Source organism: Xenopus laevis, chromosome 9_10S (genome assembly GCF_017654675.1).
Source record: "Xenopus laevis strain J_2021 chromosome 9_10S, Xenopus_laevis_v10.1, whole genome shotgun sequence".
Classification (NCBI taxonomy): Eukaryota; Metazoa; Chordata; class Amphibia; order Anura; family Pipidae; genus Xenopus; species Xenopus laevis.
This window is the reverse complement of record NC_054388.1, coordinates 94,516,353-94,533,336: the sequence shown is the minus strand read 5'-3', so window position 1 is coordinate 94,533,336 and position 16,984 is coordinate 94,516,353. Positions and strand designations below refer to the sequence as shown.

The following is a 16,984-nucleotide window of genomic DNA, read 5'->3' as shown; positions in this document are numbered from 1 at the left end:
CACTGGTGGCCCTAGGAATCTGGTTGGGAGCTATTGCAAAAAAATATTAAATGTTAAAGCTCGATCTTAAAGCTGCACTGTCCAAAGACATCCAAAGCAGCTGCCCATTTACATAAGGGGGTCCTCCTCTATGTACACCCACCTCCCTGTTCTCTTCAAAGAGACAGTTTGCATATGAACACCTTAACCGCATTATGTCCTTCTTCCAAATGTTTATTTCTCATGCATAATTTGGCCACATCAGTACAAGCCTCCCTGTGTTAGAAAAAGCCCACCAGTCCAATATACACACCTTGTGCCATAACCTTAGACGGTAAGTTCACTTTCAAAACGCAGTATATTAGTAAACGTAGTATTTTAAAGGTGGACCTATTAAATTAAACCATAGAAGATACCTACTGTACACAGCACAAAACAAACTTAGAACAGAACACCACTGTCTAAAAGTAAATATAAATTGAACTACCCCTTTAAAATACATAAAGTGGATAATCGCAGGTTATAAATTGATTAAAGTTACCCAAAAGCATACAGTAAGATATTCAGCAATAGAGTTTATACACAACGAAGGTTGCAGCGAGTCCTAAAACTGTCCCAATAGTGCTCCGTCAGGGCACCCAATAAACAATTATAATTCGAATAAGGAACAGAAGGACAGAATCGCAGGTTTAACTGCTAAAGTGCATTTTTAATCATCCACACGACATGTTTTGGGCACACACTGGAAAAAGGACAGATGTGCCCGAAACATGTCGTGTGGATGATTAAAAATGCACTTTAGCAGTTAAACCTGCGATTCTGACCTTCTGTTCTTTATTCGAATTATAATTGCATACAGTAAGATACTTATAATTGTATTTTTTTTCTAGCTTACCAACACTTCTTTTTCTGCGACTGGGAACGGAGCGCTTTTCTGGCACCAGCCTATTATGATGGAAGTCGTGTTTTTGTGATCTTATGTTGGCTGCAGAAGCATCCTCGCCTCCTCCTGTGGAGTAAGAAATAAGGCAATACATAAGACTGGAAGATGATATTATCCAATAAAGAATATAAACCCTGAACAATAGATATTCACAGTATAATGTAGGGGAAATATAGGTGTTCCCAAGAAAAACACATGTTACCCTTTAAATAAGGTAAATCAAAGCATCAGTGCTGTCCTTAGTTACAGGGAACAGAGGGGGTGATAAAAACAATAGTAAAGGTAGAGCCACGGGTTATGTAGGCCCTTAGGTAGAGCCACAAGGTCTACACCTTATCCTTGACTTGACATTATCCTTCAGTGAAGATCAATTCAACAGAACATAAAGAGAACACTGCACAGATAAGGTTATTACAAGGTATTGTAAAACATCTATGTAATGTAATATTGCTATAATAAAAAAATAACATAATTCCTATATTAGAATATCTGAGGCCAGAGAAGAGCTCCTTGACTAAGGCTGAATGAGCAAAGTGTAAGCACTACTGAGGAGCTTTAAACTCAGAGTCATTACACTGTTCCTATTGGGATAAACACAGTACATTTTTAATTGTCCCCCATAACTGTAAAATACAGAAAAAAGAACAAGGTTCAGCCTCCCTTTCCTATTTTATATATTACAAGCTCTACTGAAAATGATAATCCATGGTAGAAACCATCATGGGGAGTTCCACGACCTTGCCTTGAGCCTTTATATGGTCACAGAACTTATCGGTCAATGTGTATAATCACAGCAATGAGGCATTTCCCTTTATATCAACATTGTTATCACATAATAAATAAAATTTAATGCAGAGTAAGGATGTTATTGCTTAAGAGAGGATGTCATAAAAGATAGGGGGTGAAAACAGATTTACTACCTCAGATATTATTCGAATTTTAGCTTAAATGACTGATAAATATGTATTTTTCTATATATCTGTAACTTTGTTATAATCTAAACGGGGTCCAAACCAAATGCTGAACCTCAAAGCAAAGTTGGACAAAAGAAAGTAAAAAAACCTGTGGCTGAGAAGGATTTAACACCCATTAGCATGGGTAGTGAATTTGCAATCTCTTATTTTTGGAACTCGAGCCATGAATAACCACTTTTATTGGTCACCTATTGTTTCTGTATCCTTGAATCTAGATACCTTGGTATTTTCTGAACTGAGCTCATTTCGAACTGAGGGAACATTGCCAACTGTTCATTTAGAATGCGTCGGTGGGCAAGGGACCAAAGAGTTTCACTTGAATTTTTTATGTCATGATGTACTGACGATGTTTAGAGAATGGATAAAATATATGACAATTAGCTCTGGCTTGTTCCATAATGTATCTGAAAATGCAACCCGAGCATTACCAGCAAAATGGCAAAATGGAGGGGAGCCAAGTAAACTAAATAATAAGGCGACCCTGCACGGAATGCTTCAGATATTGACTTGCATTTGAACGCCAGCCAGAAAACTCAATTACATTTTCTGAAGGCTGATAGGAAGGCTCCTTAAATTGATTTATAGCAATAGACAGACAAAACATGATTGGAAACACACTAGCTCTCAGATTTAAATGCACATTATATTCATGTTGAGCTAATCAACGTCAAAATGTACCAAAGCTATAGAAATCAATACCCTACTACTAGCGACTGGCATTCCAACACTAGGCCATTACAAGTAAACTAAAGGGGAAAAGGTAGAGGTTTGAAAGATACCACCCATAGGACTCAGAAAAAGTGGAAATGGGTCCTCTGACGAGACTCTGAAGTTTGGCATGTTCCAGGAGAACACTACTTGCCTGAATGATGGTGGAGGAACAATGGTCTGGGGCTGTTTTCTATGGTTTAGGCTAGGTTCCACGGAAGGCAAAACTTGAGGTTACAGCAGGGGTGCCAAAAAGGTATATAACAATATACATTTTCTGATAAATCAATATTTAAGTAATATTTTCCATGGAACATAATGCCAACAATGCTTTTATGGATGAAGATCATAATGGGACAACATCAATAAAAGTAGACCTCACGTTAGCAAAGTATGGGCACTCCTGGGCTACAGCATAGAACAACGTATTTAAGCATTCTATGCTTTCTACTTTGGCGGAATAGTTCTACAGAAGGTAGTTTCTGCTTTCAGTACAATGATTCCCCATAAATGAAGTCAGGCCCATAAAGAATAGGTATGCGGAGATGGGAGTGGAAGAACCTGAGTGGTCCTGAGCACCTGTGAGATGAACTGGGACACCAACTGAAATCCAGGCCTGTTCCCAAACATCAGCTCCCTCCCCAATGCTATTGTTGCTGAATGGAAAGAGAGCAACAATGTTCCAACACCCAGTGGAAAGACTTTTTTGAAAGGTATAGGCTGCTAATGCAAAACCAAAGTTGTATTAATCACCTTGGCTTGAAAATGAGACGTTGGCAAGTCAGGTGACCAGATACTTTAGCCTACAGAGTGTATAAACAAATAGCTAGCATCTTATTTACATTGGCCGTGTATCTTCTCCTCTTCCTTAGTACAACTGAAAGATTTACAGATGCTAGACCCTGAATAAAGGTGGAGGACACTGAAGGCCTGTCATGAAAAGTGCCTAAACCTGAATTAGCTCCCTACATAGTAATGTGGTTAGACTAGACAGCGAAGCTACTTAAAGGAGACAGAAAAAGCACACAAACAAGCAGTCGGCACTGTGCATACAAGCAGATCAGTAATCGCATTGGGATCCAGGGAAACACTGACAACCTTTCCAAATGAATAAATTATCCCCAAAAGAGGCAAGGTCTAAAAAGTACAGGTAGTATGAGGCACCCAGTGTCTAAGCACAGAATAGAATAAATATGAAGACTATACTGAGAATTATCTGGCACGTATCCCCAACACACTTGCCAGTATTTTAAATCAAATCTGTTCTATTTAGGTAGGCCTCTCTCTCCAATGTAATTATGCTCCACAAATAACACTCAGCCCAAATCTCTTCCTGCTCTCGTATCACTTTGATATTTAAAGAAAGGGAAAAACAACCACTTACTTCCCTAAATTCTTTGCGAGACGTGAATCAGCCGGCTAAGCCAAAGCAAACTCTCTTTTAACACTTGCTGCTCTCCTAAAGACACACACCTACATATATTCTTGATAACTGAAACACTGAACTTTATAAAACAAGTATAAAACTTATGGCCCTACTTGTGATGAGAAATGCAGCTCCCAAAAGCCCATCACTGAATAGGACACCCCTGTTTTCAATTGAGGGACCAAGCTCGGGTCTAAGATTGGGTTCTCTTCTCTAAGGCCCATGGAACTCATTAAGCTCCTGATTCCCAGTTGTAGCTCACTGGTGGCACCTTGGATAGTTCCACAATGGTTTACAAAATTGACAAAACAACTTCAAGGCGCAGACACCTTTTAGTATGATGTAAATAATGAGTTAGAGCAGGGGTCCCCAACCTTTTTAACCCGTGAGCCACATTCAAATGTAAAAAGAGTTGGGGAGCAACACAAGCATGAAAAAGTCCCCTGGGGTGCCAAATAAGTGCTGTAATTGGCTATTTGGTAGCCCCTATGTGGACTGACAGCCTACAAGAGGCTCTCCCTGGCACTATACTTAGTTTTTATGCAATTAAAATTAGCTTTCAAGCTTAACATAAAATAAATAAGCACCTGCTTTGAGGACACTGAGAGCAACATTCAAGGGGTTGGAGAGCAACATGTTGCTCACGAGCTACTGGTTGGGGATCACTGAGTTAGAGCATAGGGGGCAGGATGGTGAAATAAGCAGGAAAGGGCTTTAATGGTTACAGTATATAGGCAAAAAAAATGACTAAAGCCTCGCTGAGCATCAGTTGTTTGGTTGCTTGCGTCTGCTAAATTTCTTTTTAAATCAAAGCAGAAAAGAAGCAATAGGTAGGCAAACAATTGATAAAAAATATTGAAATAATGCATCAGCATCAACTGAAACATCAAGAAGGGAACAGGGCAACCGCAGTGAATCTTAAAGGGCCAATTTCACCAAGAAATCTAAATACCCTATATGCATTTAAATGTAAAATGTAAGCAAAGCAATAGCCTAATATTATTTGTGAGCGAAACTGTTATAGGACCCATTTATTGTGATGCTGGGGGCCTGTCTTAGTAAGTGGGGGGGCTGTGTGCATATACACACAAAAAAAAAAACAGCACAAAAGTGCACAATGAACACACGCTCCACCATTTTAAATGACAAAACGTTTCTATTGTTAAACTTTTTCCTTTCAAGATAAAAGCACCTTTTATCATCCTTTACACAGGCAGTTCAACATGCGGCAGTGCTGCTTCATGGGCCACCTAAAGCAGCGCCGTGTAACGCAGGTTGTGAAGTGGAAATCTCGCCCTAGTCCAGCAATTATCCCCCTATAGTCAGGCAAATGAGAAGTGGATTTCTGTGCCGAGCACACAATTACACGGACAGAGAGGAAATTGGTCCTGTGGTCTTGATTACCATTGATTTGTTTTAATACCCTGCAAATAATTGCTTTTTATTATTTATGCCTGCGGCCGCAGTCAGCAGTTCTAAGCGCAGCTTCAAAGGGAGTGCTTGGGAGATAGCTTGCGGCCATTATTTAAGCAGAGGTGCCACCCAAAATGTCATCAAAGAATCTTTCCCTATTCATTAAAGGCTAAGTCGTAACACTGCCTGCTGTCTCCTGCCTCTTGTCACCACCAGGCATAATGTGTTTCTATTTGATAGCTCTCTAAAACATCTCCTGTCAACAGATGAACATTTTAAAAAAAAAATATCTGGTGCCCTATAATCCAGAATAATTGGAATGATTAGTTAAATAGCTTTAAGCAAGTTATACATTGTAATTACACCAACAATACAGGCTCCTGAGTAGGGATAGCATACGTATAATTATAAACGTTATTTCTTAGTGCTGAAGGTAAATCTGGCAATATTGTGGAAGAGGCAGTCAGGTTGCCAATATAAGTATTGCTGCTATTTCCTGCGACTGAAAATCCCAATTAATACTCCATAATGGGCTGGAGGAAAGGCCCCCCCCAAGATAACGAAGGCCTGGGACCCCCATCTAGGGAAAACTATTGGTAACAATACAACTCCTAATGCTAAGGACACTTTTCATCTGTCCAGTTACCATAACATATATTTTTAACATGCATGTATTTAATTTCTGCTACTGCTCCAACCCTATGGGCAAGACGCAGGGATCCCCAACCTTGTGAACCCGTGAGCAACATTCAGAAGAAAAAGGAGTTGGGGAGCAACACTAGCATGAAAAATGTTCTTGGGGTGCCAAATAGGTGCTGTGATTGGCCATTTAGTAGCATCTATGTGGATTGTCAACCTACTTTGAGGATCTGTATGGTAGTACACATGGTTTTTATGCAATTAAAACTTGCCTCCAAGCCTGGAATTGAAAAATAAGCTCTTGCTTTGAGGCCACTGGGAGCAACATTCTAGCGGTTGGAGAGCAACATGTTACTCACGAGCTACTGGTTGGGGATCACTGGGCAAGAGTATACACCGCAATTCTGGGTCATTTTACCAGGTGAGCAACAAAAGTGTAAAGTGATTGGACCCATGGGTGTCCTGACACCATAGGGCTCCTTTAGGGCCAATCCATTTCTATTGAAACCAGTTCTAGGTAACACCCAGAAAAGCCGATGTATGCCGATGCCTTAAGGCATGGATTCTTATCCTAATGCTCCTCATGTTGGGTCATGATCCCCCTGATTAGTGTAAAAGCTTCAAATGAGGTAGAGGAACCAATTTTTGGGTTGCAAAGCTTAATTTGGGTGCCTTAAACAAAACAGGTTAAGAAAAAGTGCCCCTAGTATTTCAAACTACTTTTTTTATGCCTATGCTCCATTCCTTCAGCCAAAGGAAAAGATTATTATGTTTTGTTCCCCTGCACTGCAATTGCTCTTCAATGTGGACCCCCATTGGGACATTTGTCTATACTCTATTGTGACGCCATAGCTGGAAACTCCAAATGTTGCCAAATTACAATTCACAGTGACCTCCCCCCTCTGGGAGAAGTAGTTCTACAGACTCCAGTACTTTTTTTTTCCCCAATTTCCACCCTACATTGAGCCACTATGATCCAGTTTAGTATAATACACACAGTGGATTATGCCCACTCACCAGTATAATGAAAATCAATTCTATTGTGGGGGTCCAACTCTCTATTTATAGCCTAGGGATTAAGTCTACAAATAGCTTTTACCGACTGTAAACGCGAATGTCTCATTCATACAACATTGTAAGTCGGTGAGTCCACATCACACTAGACTTGGTTCTGTCCTATCATTGTAACAAAGCAGGGCCATATCTAATTTGTTAGTAACACTATATCCCTACCGTCAAATATAAGGATTTTAGAAGCCACCAAGGACCATATGGCACCAGGCCAAGTGCTTATAAAATTACAGAGCACCAAGGTGTCTTCTAATAACATTATAAATTAGAACACCTGGGACATGTAAGGTGCAGGTGCAATTCAGCGGCTGAACCAACTGCCTCTATCAGCCAATCAGAATGAGAAACAAGTGCGTAGTATGCAAGAGTCTGATCTCCTACTGAAGTCCTGCAGCTACTCAAATACTTTTGTATTTCCAACTAATCAGCACAAATATAAAATCTACACAAGAGAGCACATCAGAGCAAGATCAGTAAAATAAATCCATGCTGTCCTTGAGCTGGAAACACGCATAAAATGTAAATCTTAATAACAGACCCTAGTTACCATAATACAAACTATAATGACATAAACCTGGACACCTTTTTCTTTAGTCCAAAAAGCAAACAAAAGCCAGTGTTTTCTGCGGCACAATAGCTCAGCAGTAACCTAAATAAGCCTATTTATGTGTGGAGCAAACAAACAGACACACACACAGATCTTTGCTTTATTATTATGGAAGCTTGAGGATGAATGGAATAGGCTGCGAAGAAAAAGAACAGCCCAAACTTCTACATCTATAATGGCCTAGTTACTGGGAACACTGAGGTCCCAGAGGATGCGAACGATGATAATTGCCACCGGGTCTCATTATTCAAATAAATAAGACTTTTAAGATTTGATTTAGTCACTCCAAAGCAGATTCCGAGAAACAGAGAATAATGAGAGACCATCATGCCCCCAAAATGCTTTGCCTTATGAATAACTTGTTAAATCATTTACCAACAAAGTACAGGTTAAGGTTTCTTGTTAATAAATCTCAATAATCCAAAATGTTCTGGATTTCTGCTGATTTACCAGAACACCGTTTTCCATCCAGTCCTATCGAACCCTTCCTTTTCCTTTTTTTTTTGGATTGCAAGCATGGGACCTGTTTTTCAGAATACTCAAGAGCTGGGGTTTCAAGAAAAGACAAATTTCTGTAATGTGGAGCCCAATCAGCTATAAATAATTCAAACATTAAAAATGAACCTGGAATAATGAATAAGGATTAATTACATCTTAGTTGGGTCAAGTAAAAGGTGCTGTTTTATTATTACAGAGAAAAAGAAAATCATGTTCAAAAATGTAAATTATTTGTTTAAAATAGAGTCCATGGGAGACCTTCCTTCAAGGCTTTCAGGACAATGGGTTTACAGGTAACCGATATCACACCTGCAATAAAACATTACATATCCAGAATGGTGGCTAAATATTCCTACTAGGTTTTTTTACTGCTTAAGGGCAGAGACACACTGTCAGATTCAGGGAGATTAGTCGCCTGGCGAGAAATCTCGTCTTTTACAGATGACTAATCTCCCAAACTGCCCCACCAGCTAGAAACTAAATTGCCGGCAGGATGGCGTTTTCCAAAGTCGTCCGAAGTTGCCTCACGAGGAAACTTCAGGCAACTTCAGAAGACGAAACACTCCGAGTGCCATTGAGCAGGTGATTTACATTCTAGCCGGCAGGGGAAGGCAGTTCGGGGAGATTAGTCGCCCCCGAAGAAGAGATTTGTTGCCGGGTGACTAATCTCCCCGAATCTGAACTTGTGTCTCTGCCCTTAATGTGTTTTAGAAGCCGTAAGAAATGGTTCTCCAAAGTATGGAAGATCCCCTTATCTTGCAACCTCAGGTCCCGAGCATTCCAGATAACAGATCCCATACTTTTTGCCACTAGGTGACCAAGTAAACAATTGTTGGTTCTGCCAGTGGTTATAATTCTCAACTGAAACTTGAAGGAATGAAGAACATGTTAAAGACCGACTCCTAGTATACGGCCTAAATGACGTGGAAGGGATTATAAATATCATAGGAAGATATACAAGTAATGAATCTGCCCTATTAATTGTCTGTCTTAGTGTTGGCCATGTGAGGAGCAAAGAATGTCTGTTGGGCCCAGAGTAAGGGATATACTGTACATAAGTGACTTATTAGTCCACGCAGTGATGTTTGGACTCCCCAGCCCAATAAAGCATCATCACGCCCCATCAGCTTATCAATTGCTTGACTCAGGTTTATTGCTTTCAGAAAAGTGACCTTTCTTCTCATTCCTGTGGCCATTCACAAGCAGAGACCAGGGCAAAGACAGGGCCGGCAGCCTGACATGGGAAACGAGCAGGACACCAACCTATTATGCCCGGCAGGGAAGGGGGTGTTAGAGGAAGAAGAGCATTAAAATAAAAAAAATAAACTGAATTTACCTACGGAATCAATGTCCAGGAGACGCTGCAGGTCGCTGATGCTGCGGATTTCGCTGTGAGCCAGCCTCTCGATCAGCTCCTGGGGGATCTCTGCTTCCTTCAAGGCGCCAGGGAATAAACACATTAAAAAAAGAAATGCACACAAGACACACAAGAAAACACTTCCCCACCATAATCCACTCCCACTACTCAGGCCAATATTAAAAGCAGGATCCTCCCTCCCATCCTATTGAACATGCTGCAGGGTGAGACACATTGCATGACCGAGCACTTTTTTGCAGATCCTAAAAAGGCTACCAATGACTGCAGTGCATTCTCCACCATTACCAGCACCTAGCTGTCATAGACTGCACTTCCCAGCATCCTCCTCTAAGGTGCAATACTGCTGAGAGCAACATTTCTGCCATAAAAAGACAAACCTGATTAGGTTTAAAGGGACAGTAGTGCTTAAAAGTAAATTGGTTTTATGTAAAAGCCCAGGATGAAATATTAATTTAGCTCTATCATAAAGATCAGCATACTTGGTTGGCTGTTAATCCTATGCCACTACTCTAGAGGGAAAATGGAGGGGGTAGCACTGTTACTTGGATTCCAGGGGAAAATTAATACAGTGCGATATTTGCTTTCAGTAGATGCAAACATTAGGGAACAATCTGAATTCCAACCCAACAATGTCATACAATCTTGGCATAATATTGTTAACCAGTTTCGGGTCAATGATAAAGATCTACCAGTTTCGGGTATGTTAAGTCCGGCCAAGGAACATAAGTGTGCCTACCTAACTCGAGTTCATGCACCCAGAACACAAGTAGTCACTATCTGGGTGCAAATGTCGTATGCGTTTTTATGCGCTTGGCCCTTAAGTAGAGAAAGTAGTCTCTGGTGCCCCAAAAAAAAAAATTAAAAAGGAACCAGGGCACATGTGACAAAGGGAAAGCTAAAGTGTCTGTTTGTATGGGAGAATAAAACAGCAACGCTTTATAATTGTGCCATTCAGGTTTACTGCCCCTTATCACAGTTTCACCTTTGTCACCAGGCTTATGTTATTGTACTGCAGAGCCGCAACTGCCAACTGCTCACAAGTGCAAGAAAAGTGATTTCTTATCCCCCCCCCTGTAATTAGTGGCTTGGACAGCAGAGGCAGACAACCCCCCCTTCACACACACACACACTCTAGAGGCACTTTTCAAGTGTAGCTAGTAAGGCTGAGTTAAATCTGTTTTCCCTCTGTCTGCAGTTTAAAAACCAAGAAAGGGAACATTAAAAAATAAAGATTAAAAAAAAAAAAAGCAGCACAGCAGGTTGGCACACATAATGTATTGGCATTTGGGACTTAAAACTTGCCACGGGTAGACAAAAGCAGACTAGTATTTTATATAAATAAAATGGGATCTTTGTGGTTTCTACTACTGTTCTACAAGAACCTGGAGGCACCTGCCCCTACTTGGACCCCCAAATGGTCAACCAGATCAAAGCATCCCTGTACGTTGGCACATCACATGAAATGTAAGGGCAATACATGGGCACCTTTCAGCACAACAAGTACGAGTAGACTCTTGGCCAGATCTCCATGCATGCTCCATTTTCCTGCGTTATCCTCCCCACCCATCTCCAGCTCCATCTGTTGTTGGACTTCCAGCCCCAGCAACCTGCCATAGTCTAGCAGAGTTCCCAGCACAGCTGTAGAGCTACAGGTGGAAGATCCATGCCCGCCCCCCGAGCATTTGGATAATTAGTAGATGCTACCCAGCAGCATGTTCAATCACAAGGGGCCCCTTTCATAACCAGCTTGAAAGGCTAAGTCACACTGACCCTGCCACAGACAATTGCCATTATACTGTAGATGACAAATGATTGGTCCCTTTGAAGACTGTATCTAGGAGGGTGTAAATCAAAAACCCTTTGAATAAAAAAAAAAAAAAAAAGGCAGGTCACTGCTTCCATTGAGCCATGAAAATCCAGATCAGGGGGTATTTTAGGGGGCCACAATCTGGATGTTGTCAAATATACAGAGGATTTGTTACCCTTCATTAAAATCCTGTCTAAGTTGGGGAGGGGTGAGGACTTGCAGAACACTAAATCCTGCATCCTACAAACTGGGGGCCACTCCTGTCCCTAAAGAGAAATATAGAATAAACCTGTACCTGAGGCATCACTCAAACTTTAGCTATCAACCCCTTTTGTACTAGAGGCAAATAAATAAAGTAATATTATTATTATTTAATATATTGGCCCTATATGCGACATTCTATTCCTATTTATATTTGGGTTTTAAAGCTAATATGACTCCATACAGTAAGTCTTAGTTAGCATTTCCCCATATTCCCAAGAGATTAGGGTTGGGGGCGTTAATAGATTTGTGCTGCACTCTTTAAAAATGAAAACTCAAATTAGCACATCCTCTTAAGGTGGCCATAGACGTAGAAATCCGCTCGTTTGGCGATATCGCCAAACAAGCGGATCTCTCCCCGATATGCCAACATTGAAGTGGGTGATATCGGGCTGATCCGATTGTGGGCACTAGGGCCCAACGATTGGCTAAGAATGGATCCGATAAACGGCGGTCAGATTGCGGGACTGCATAGACGCAGGCGCGATCAGCCGGGAATTTTTAACCTGCCCTATCGAGATCTGCCTGACTTTCGGCCAGATATCCATCGGGGAAGCCCGTCGGATGATCCCATACACGGGCCAATAAGCTGCCGACTTGATCTGTCGGCAGCTTTTATCGGCCAATGTTTGGGGGCCTTTAGGGACAAGTCCCTCTAGGAATTCAGTGATATCCCTAAACCCTAATTAATTTCCTGGCATTTAAAGAAAATAGCAAGATAAGCAGCCTTGATTTACACAAACTCTCCCATATGGACTAAAACTCAACGCCGGCTAGAAAAGGAGATACAAACTTAAAAAGTAAATGTCGCCTAGCGATAGAAAACGTCATTCGAAGCAACTTTCCCCATCTATGTTTATTACCTTAATTTATCTGCAAATCTACTTTGAGTTCTGCACTGCTGGTTCTGTCTCTTGAAACAATGTATCTGTGCATGCTTCTGCTACATTGTTTCCAAAGGACAGGCAGAAGACACTTACATATAATAACTTTATAAAGCCACGAATGTGTATTGGAAAGCTTTCATTGGTAAAGACAATTATATTTGGCGGTTTATCTGCCCTTTGATGATTTTTTTTTTTTTTGGTTGCATTTTTCCGTATGACATTTCCCAGTGTTAGGGCATTAATTCCAGCGTGTAAGTTTTAGTCCTGGAAGGCAGGGCGCAGGCAGACAGATGTGCTCAGCGAGAATATAGATCACATTTAGCACTTGTGTGTGCGGCCGCTGACATACTGTAGTAGAAAATAGAAGCATTTAGCCCTGCAATGTGCAAGAACATGTTCCAGCCTTGTCTGGGCAGGGAGAGAGGGGAATGTGCTACTGCTGCACAGGGGGGAAAGGCTGGCTTTGGTGGGATTGTGAATGATGCAGACCACCCTGTGAGAGTCACATGTCCATCCCTGTGAGCGGTGCATGGATGCTCTCACAGCTGCTGCAGAACCTCTTTTTGACATTAAAAAAAATATATATATATATATTTTTTTTTTTTTGCATGGCAAGCTGGATTCAGATCGGCTTCAGCAAAGATGGGAAGCAGATTGTTTTTTTTTTTTAAAAAAAAGTGTTTCCAAGGGGGAGCTGCCCAAGAGGTTCTGCAGCAGCAGCAGCAGCTTCCCCCCGCCCTACAGCCTGTGATAGCTGGAGAAATGGCTTTTCATTGACACGCACGACCTACCTCGCCCAATGAAGGAGACAGGTAAGAGCAGCAGACGCTTAGCAGCAGAATCCAAGCCCAGATCCTCATTGCGTCCTGCTGCGATTTCTGCTCAATGACAACGCAACGTTTTGCAGTAGGAGCCGCAGACCCGCTCCTGTAGCCGGGGGAGTCAGTAACATCCCTCAGGGGCAAAACAACAGCCCAGCAAATCGCAGCTTTCTAAATCCACTCGGCCGGCTGAGGCTTCAGCAGAGGATGAGGCGCAGGATGCGCATGGTTTAGCGCTCGGATCAGCCCAACGGATCCAGTGAAACGCCCATCACCTGTCTCCTTCTGCGCCGCCTCTCAATCCAGCGTTATTAGCACAAAGCAGGCAAAGAGCAGGGTGAATGAACTTTCCAAACACGAACAGCGGCTCCCTTTGCGGCAGATGGAACACACTGGCGTCTCTGCAGTCGCACCTGATCGGCCAATGCGAACAATCCACAACGCTGCGAAACTCCTGGCGGACTGAGCGCAGCAGCTCTGAGAGCAACGGCCTGTTCTGGGGAGAGTGGCGATTATAGCGCTGCCAGTTCTCAGGCTCCGCCCCCTCTCTCTCTCTCTCTCTTTACTAAGCAACACGAGCTCCAGGCAGCCAGTGGGCAGGATCTGGGTGGAAGGGTGAGTGGCAGCTATGGGGAGGCTCCTGCCTCTGCTCCAATATTACATTCCCAACCAAATATATATAAACACACACACATATTACATCCCTATGGATTTATGTTACTCCAAAGTTTTTGCCTTCCTGCTTATTTATAGTGATGGGCCAATAAATAATACATTTATTCGCCAGGCGCGAATTCGCGAAAATTCTAAAAATTTTGGATGGCGTCAAGACGCGGTCATGGGTCAACATTTTTCGGACGCTCGTTGACTTCAACGTCAAAATTGACGCGAGCGTCAGAAGTTATGGGGTCAAATTTTCCGCCCGTTTCGTGGAAAAATTACATTTTCCGGCGCAGCAAAACAGGACGAATTCGCCCGTCACTAGTTATTTATTCTTATACAAAAGCCATGGATTACCCAGTAAAATATAGCCTTATAAACTGTGCTGAGTGATGTCATCAGCATGTTGTGATGTCACTTGCATCCCGTGGCGCTTGAGTTCCGTGTAGAATGGCTCAGTGGAGTTCCCTGGTGACCAACAGGGTGTCATTACCATTTTTTCATGTGAAATTCAAGAGTACAGAGAGCAGCAATAAAATAAAGTATGGCCTTTGGATCGGGGTCTGACCAGTAGAGGCCATTAGGACGTGCATAGCCTCACTGCCAGGCAGGCCCAGACTGGGATTCACAATAGGCCCTGGCATTTCAAGTACACAGAGGCCCAAGCAGCCCCCACCAGCCCAATAAATAGTGACTATAGCAACTTATAGCAGCCCATGTGGCATTTACTAAAACCCACCCAGTCTGGGACGGCTGCCAGGGATGTAACTACAGAGGAAGCAGAACCTGTGGTTGCAGGGGGGCCCAGGAGGTATAGGGGCCCCATGAGACCCTAATTAATGAGCAATTTCAATATATATTGGTATATGTGGATATGCTGGGGGACCTAAATTTAATTTGCTGTGGGGTCCAATAAAATCTAGTTATGCCCCCCCTACAAATCAGTTGCGACGTGCATCCCCCCACCTTCCTCACCCTAATATTTTTAGAAGAAGAGTTCCTGGGTTGGGGGGAATTCTATACTATAGAGCAGTGATCCCCAACCAGTAGCTCATGAGAAACATGTTGTTCTCCAACCCCTTGGATGTTGCTCCCAGTGGCCTCAAAGCAGGTGTTTATTTTTGAATTCCAGGCTTGGAGGCAAGTTTTAGTTGCATAAAAACCAGGTGTACTGCCAACCAGAGTCTTAATGTAGGTTGACAATCCATAGGGGCTACCAAATGGCCAATCACAGTTCTTATTTGGCTGCCCAAGAATATTTTTCATGCTTGTGTTGCTCCTCAACTCCTTTTACTATTGAATGTTGCTCACGGGTTCTAAAGGTTGGGGATCGCTGCTATAGAGGAAGCCAACCCTGCAATGGCCGGATCTGCTTCCTATATAGTTACACCACTGTCTGCTACTGCAACTGTCAGACTATGCAGGGTATAGGTGGGTGGTCTAGTAACTTGAATTTTTTGTGATGAAATTAGCTTCTAACTCAGTAGGGAATAAATCATTGTTTATAATGAAACGGAAAATAAAACATTTGAACATTCAAGAACTCTTTAGGAAGGTGACCTTGCGACTAACGAAGGTCCATGAGATAAAGGGTGTCCACTGGGGGCTGCTAAGCAGCATTAAAGAAGAAGGAAAGTCATTTATTCTTGTGGTGCCAAAAGTTAGGCACCCCCAAGTGATTCTATTTACTTACCTGTAGGTCTTGTGACAAGTAGAGTAAAAAGCTAAAATTTAACAAAAAACTGTCTACTTCATTCTACTGCGAATGCACATTGAAGAGTGAAGAAGACAATCGCTCCATGGTGCTCACTGGGAGAACCCTGGTCTGGTGCAGTTTTCTGCTGATAGGAGCACCAGCCCAGGGTTGTCAGGTAAGTTAATACAATCACTTGGGGGTGCCTAACTTTTGGAAACCCCAACCAAGTGTAAATGACTTTCCTTCTCCTTTTGCATGTGCCTATGAAAACAACCTTATTCCCAAAGTTTAGGGAGGCCGGAAATGATTTTGCTTTTGGGCCATTACACCACTAAAACTCTAATGGGTTATGTAATAAAAGGCACAAATTTGCTCAGGAGCAGAAATCCATAACAACCAATCAGCAGGTATCATTTATTGGTCACCTATTTAAAATCAAGCACCTTATAGGTTACCATGGGTTACTGTTCCTGTGCATTTTATTACATATGGGGGTATGTTGGAATGTGACTGAGCAGCATATATAACATTAGAAGGCTATTGCCATAGTAATTGCTAAGGGTGCCCATGTGGTCCTGATGCTGTACTAGGCAGTGCTAGAGTGAATCAGCTCTATTCAGTGCTACCGCCCTTATTCTGTAGACTGATGAGTCAGTGGGGATTTTATCAGTTCAGAATGAGCACATGGGATGCACAGACACCTTCACACACAGCCCTGAACACCACAACTCCCCCAGCTGTCACAACTCCTGGAAGCAGATGGTCAATGCATGGAGATACCTTCTGTACTTGAGCTGAGTGCGCCCTCTGCTGGGAGCAAGGGGAAATGCAAGGCTGAGATGTTCAACATCAATAATGTAAAATTAAGGAAACAGTATAGAAGGAAATTAAATAAAAAATGCAGTTAGGTCTCCCCCATTCCCCCTGTTTTTATCAGAAAAATCAACAAAATTAATTTTAACATAGTGATTAAACTGGTTCTAGTTTGTTTGCACGCAATAGGGACCTTAGACACTGTAGACAGAGCTTTAGGGGAATTTCTCAGGTATTCACTACCAAAGAGGCATCATTGCATTTAAAGTGTCATTTTCTGTCTGTAGCCATTCCCCATTGAAGTAAACGGGAGATGTGTTTCCTGATTCTGGTCAGTTGGGGAAAACTTGGGAACACATGTTTGTAACATATTTTTTATATAGACATCCACGGGCTCATGCCT

General features: G+C 42.2%; 1 protein-coding gene across 3 annotated transcripts in view; it reads right to left on the bottom strand.

Annotated features, from left to right (window-relative positions):
- pdgfa.S (platelet derived growth factor subunit A S homeolog) overlaps positions 1-13,951 on the bottom strand; it is a 38,672-nt gene extending 24,721 nt beyond the window's left edge. Inside the window, exons 1-3 of one of the 3 annotated variants that reach the window (XM_018237304.2) lie at positions 13,383-13,951; positions 9,595-9,691; positions 875-988 (exon numbers count right to left, since the gene is read on the bottom strand). In XM_018237304.2, the coding sequence (XP_018092793.1) occupies positions 875-988; positions 9,595-9,691; positions 13,383-13,451 (280 nt within the window). In that variant the 5' untranslated portion in view covers positions 13,452-13,951. 3 annotated transcript variants of the gene reach the window in all.
- Positions 13,952-16,984: the final 3,033 nt, after the last annotated feature.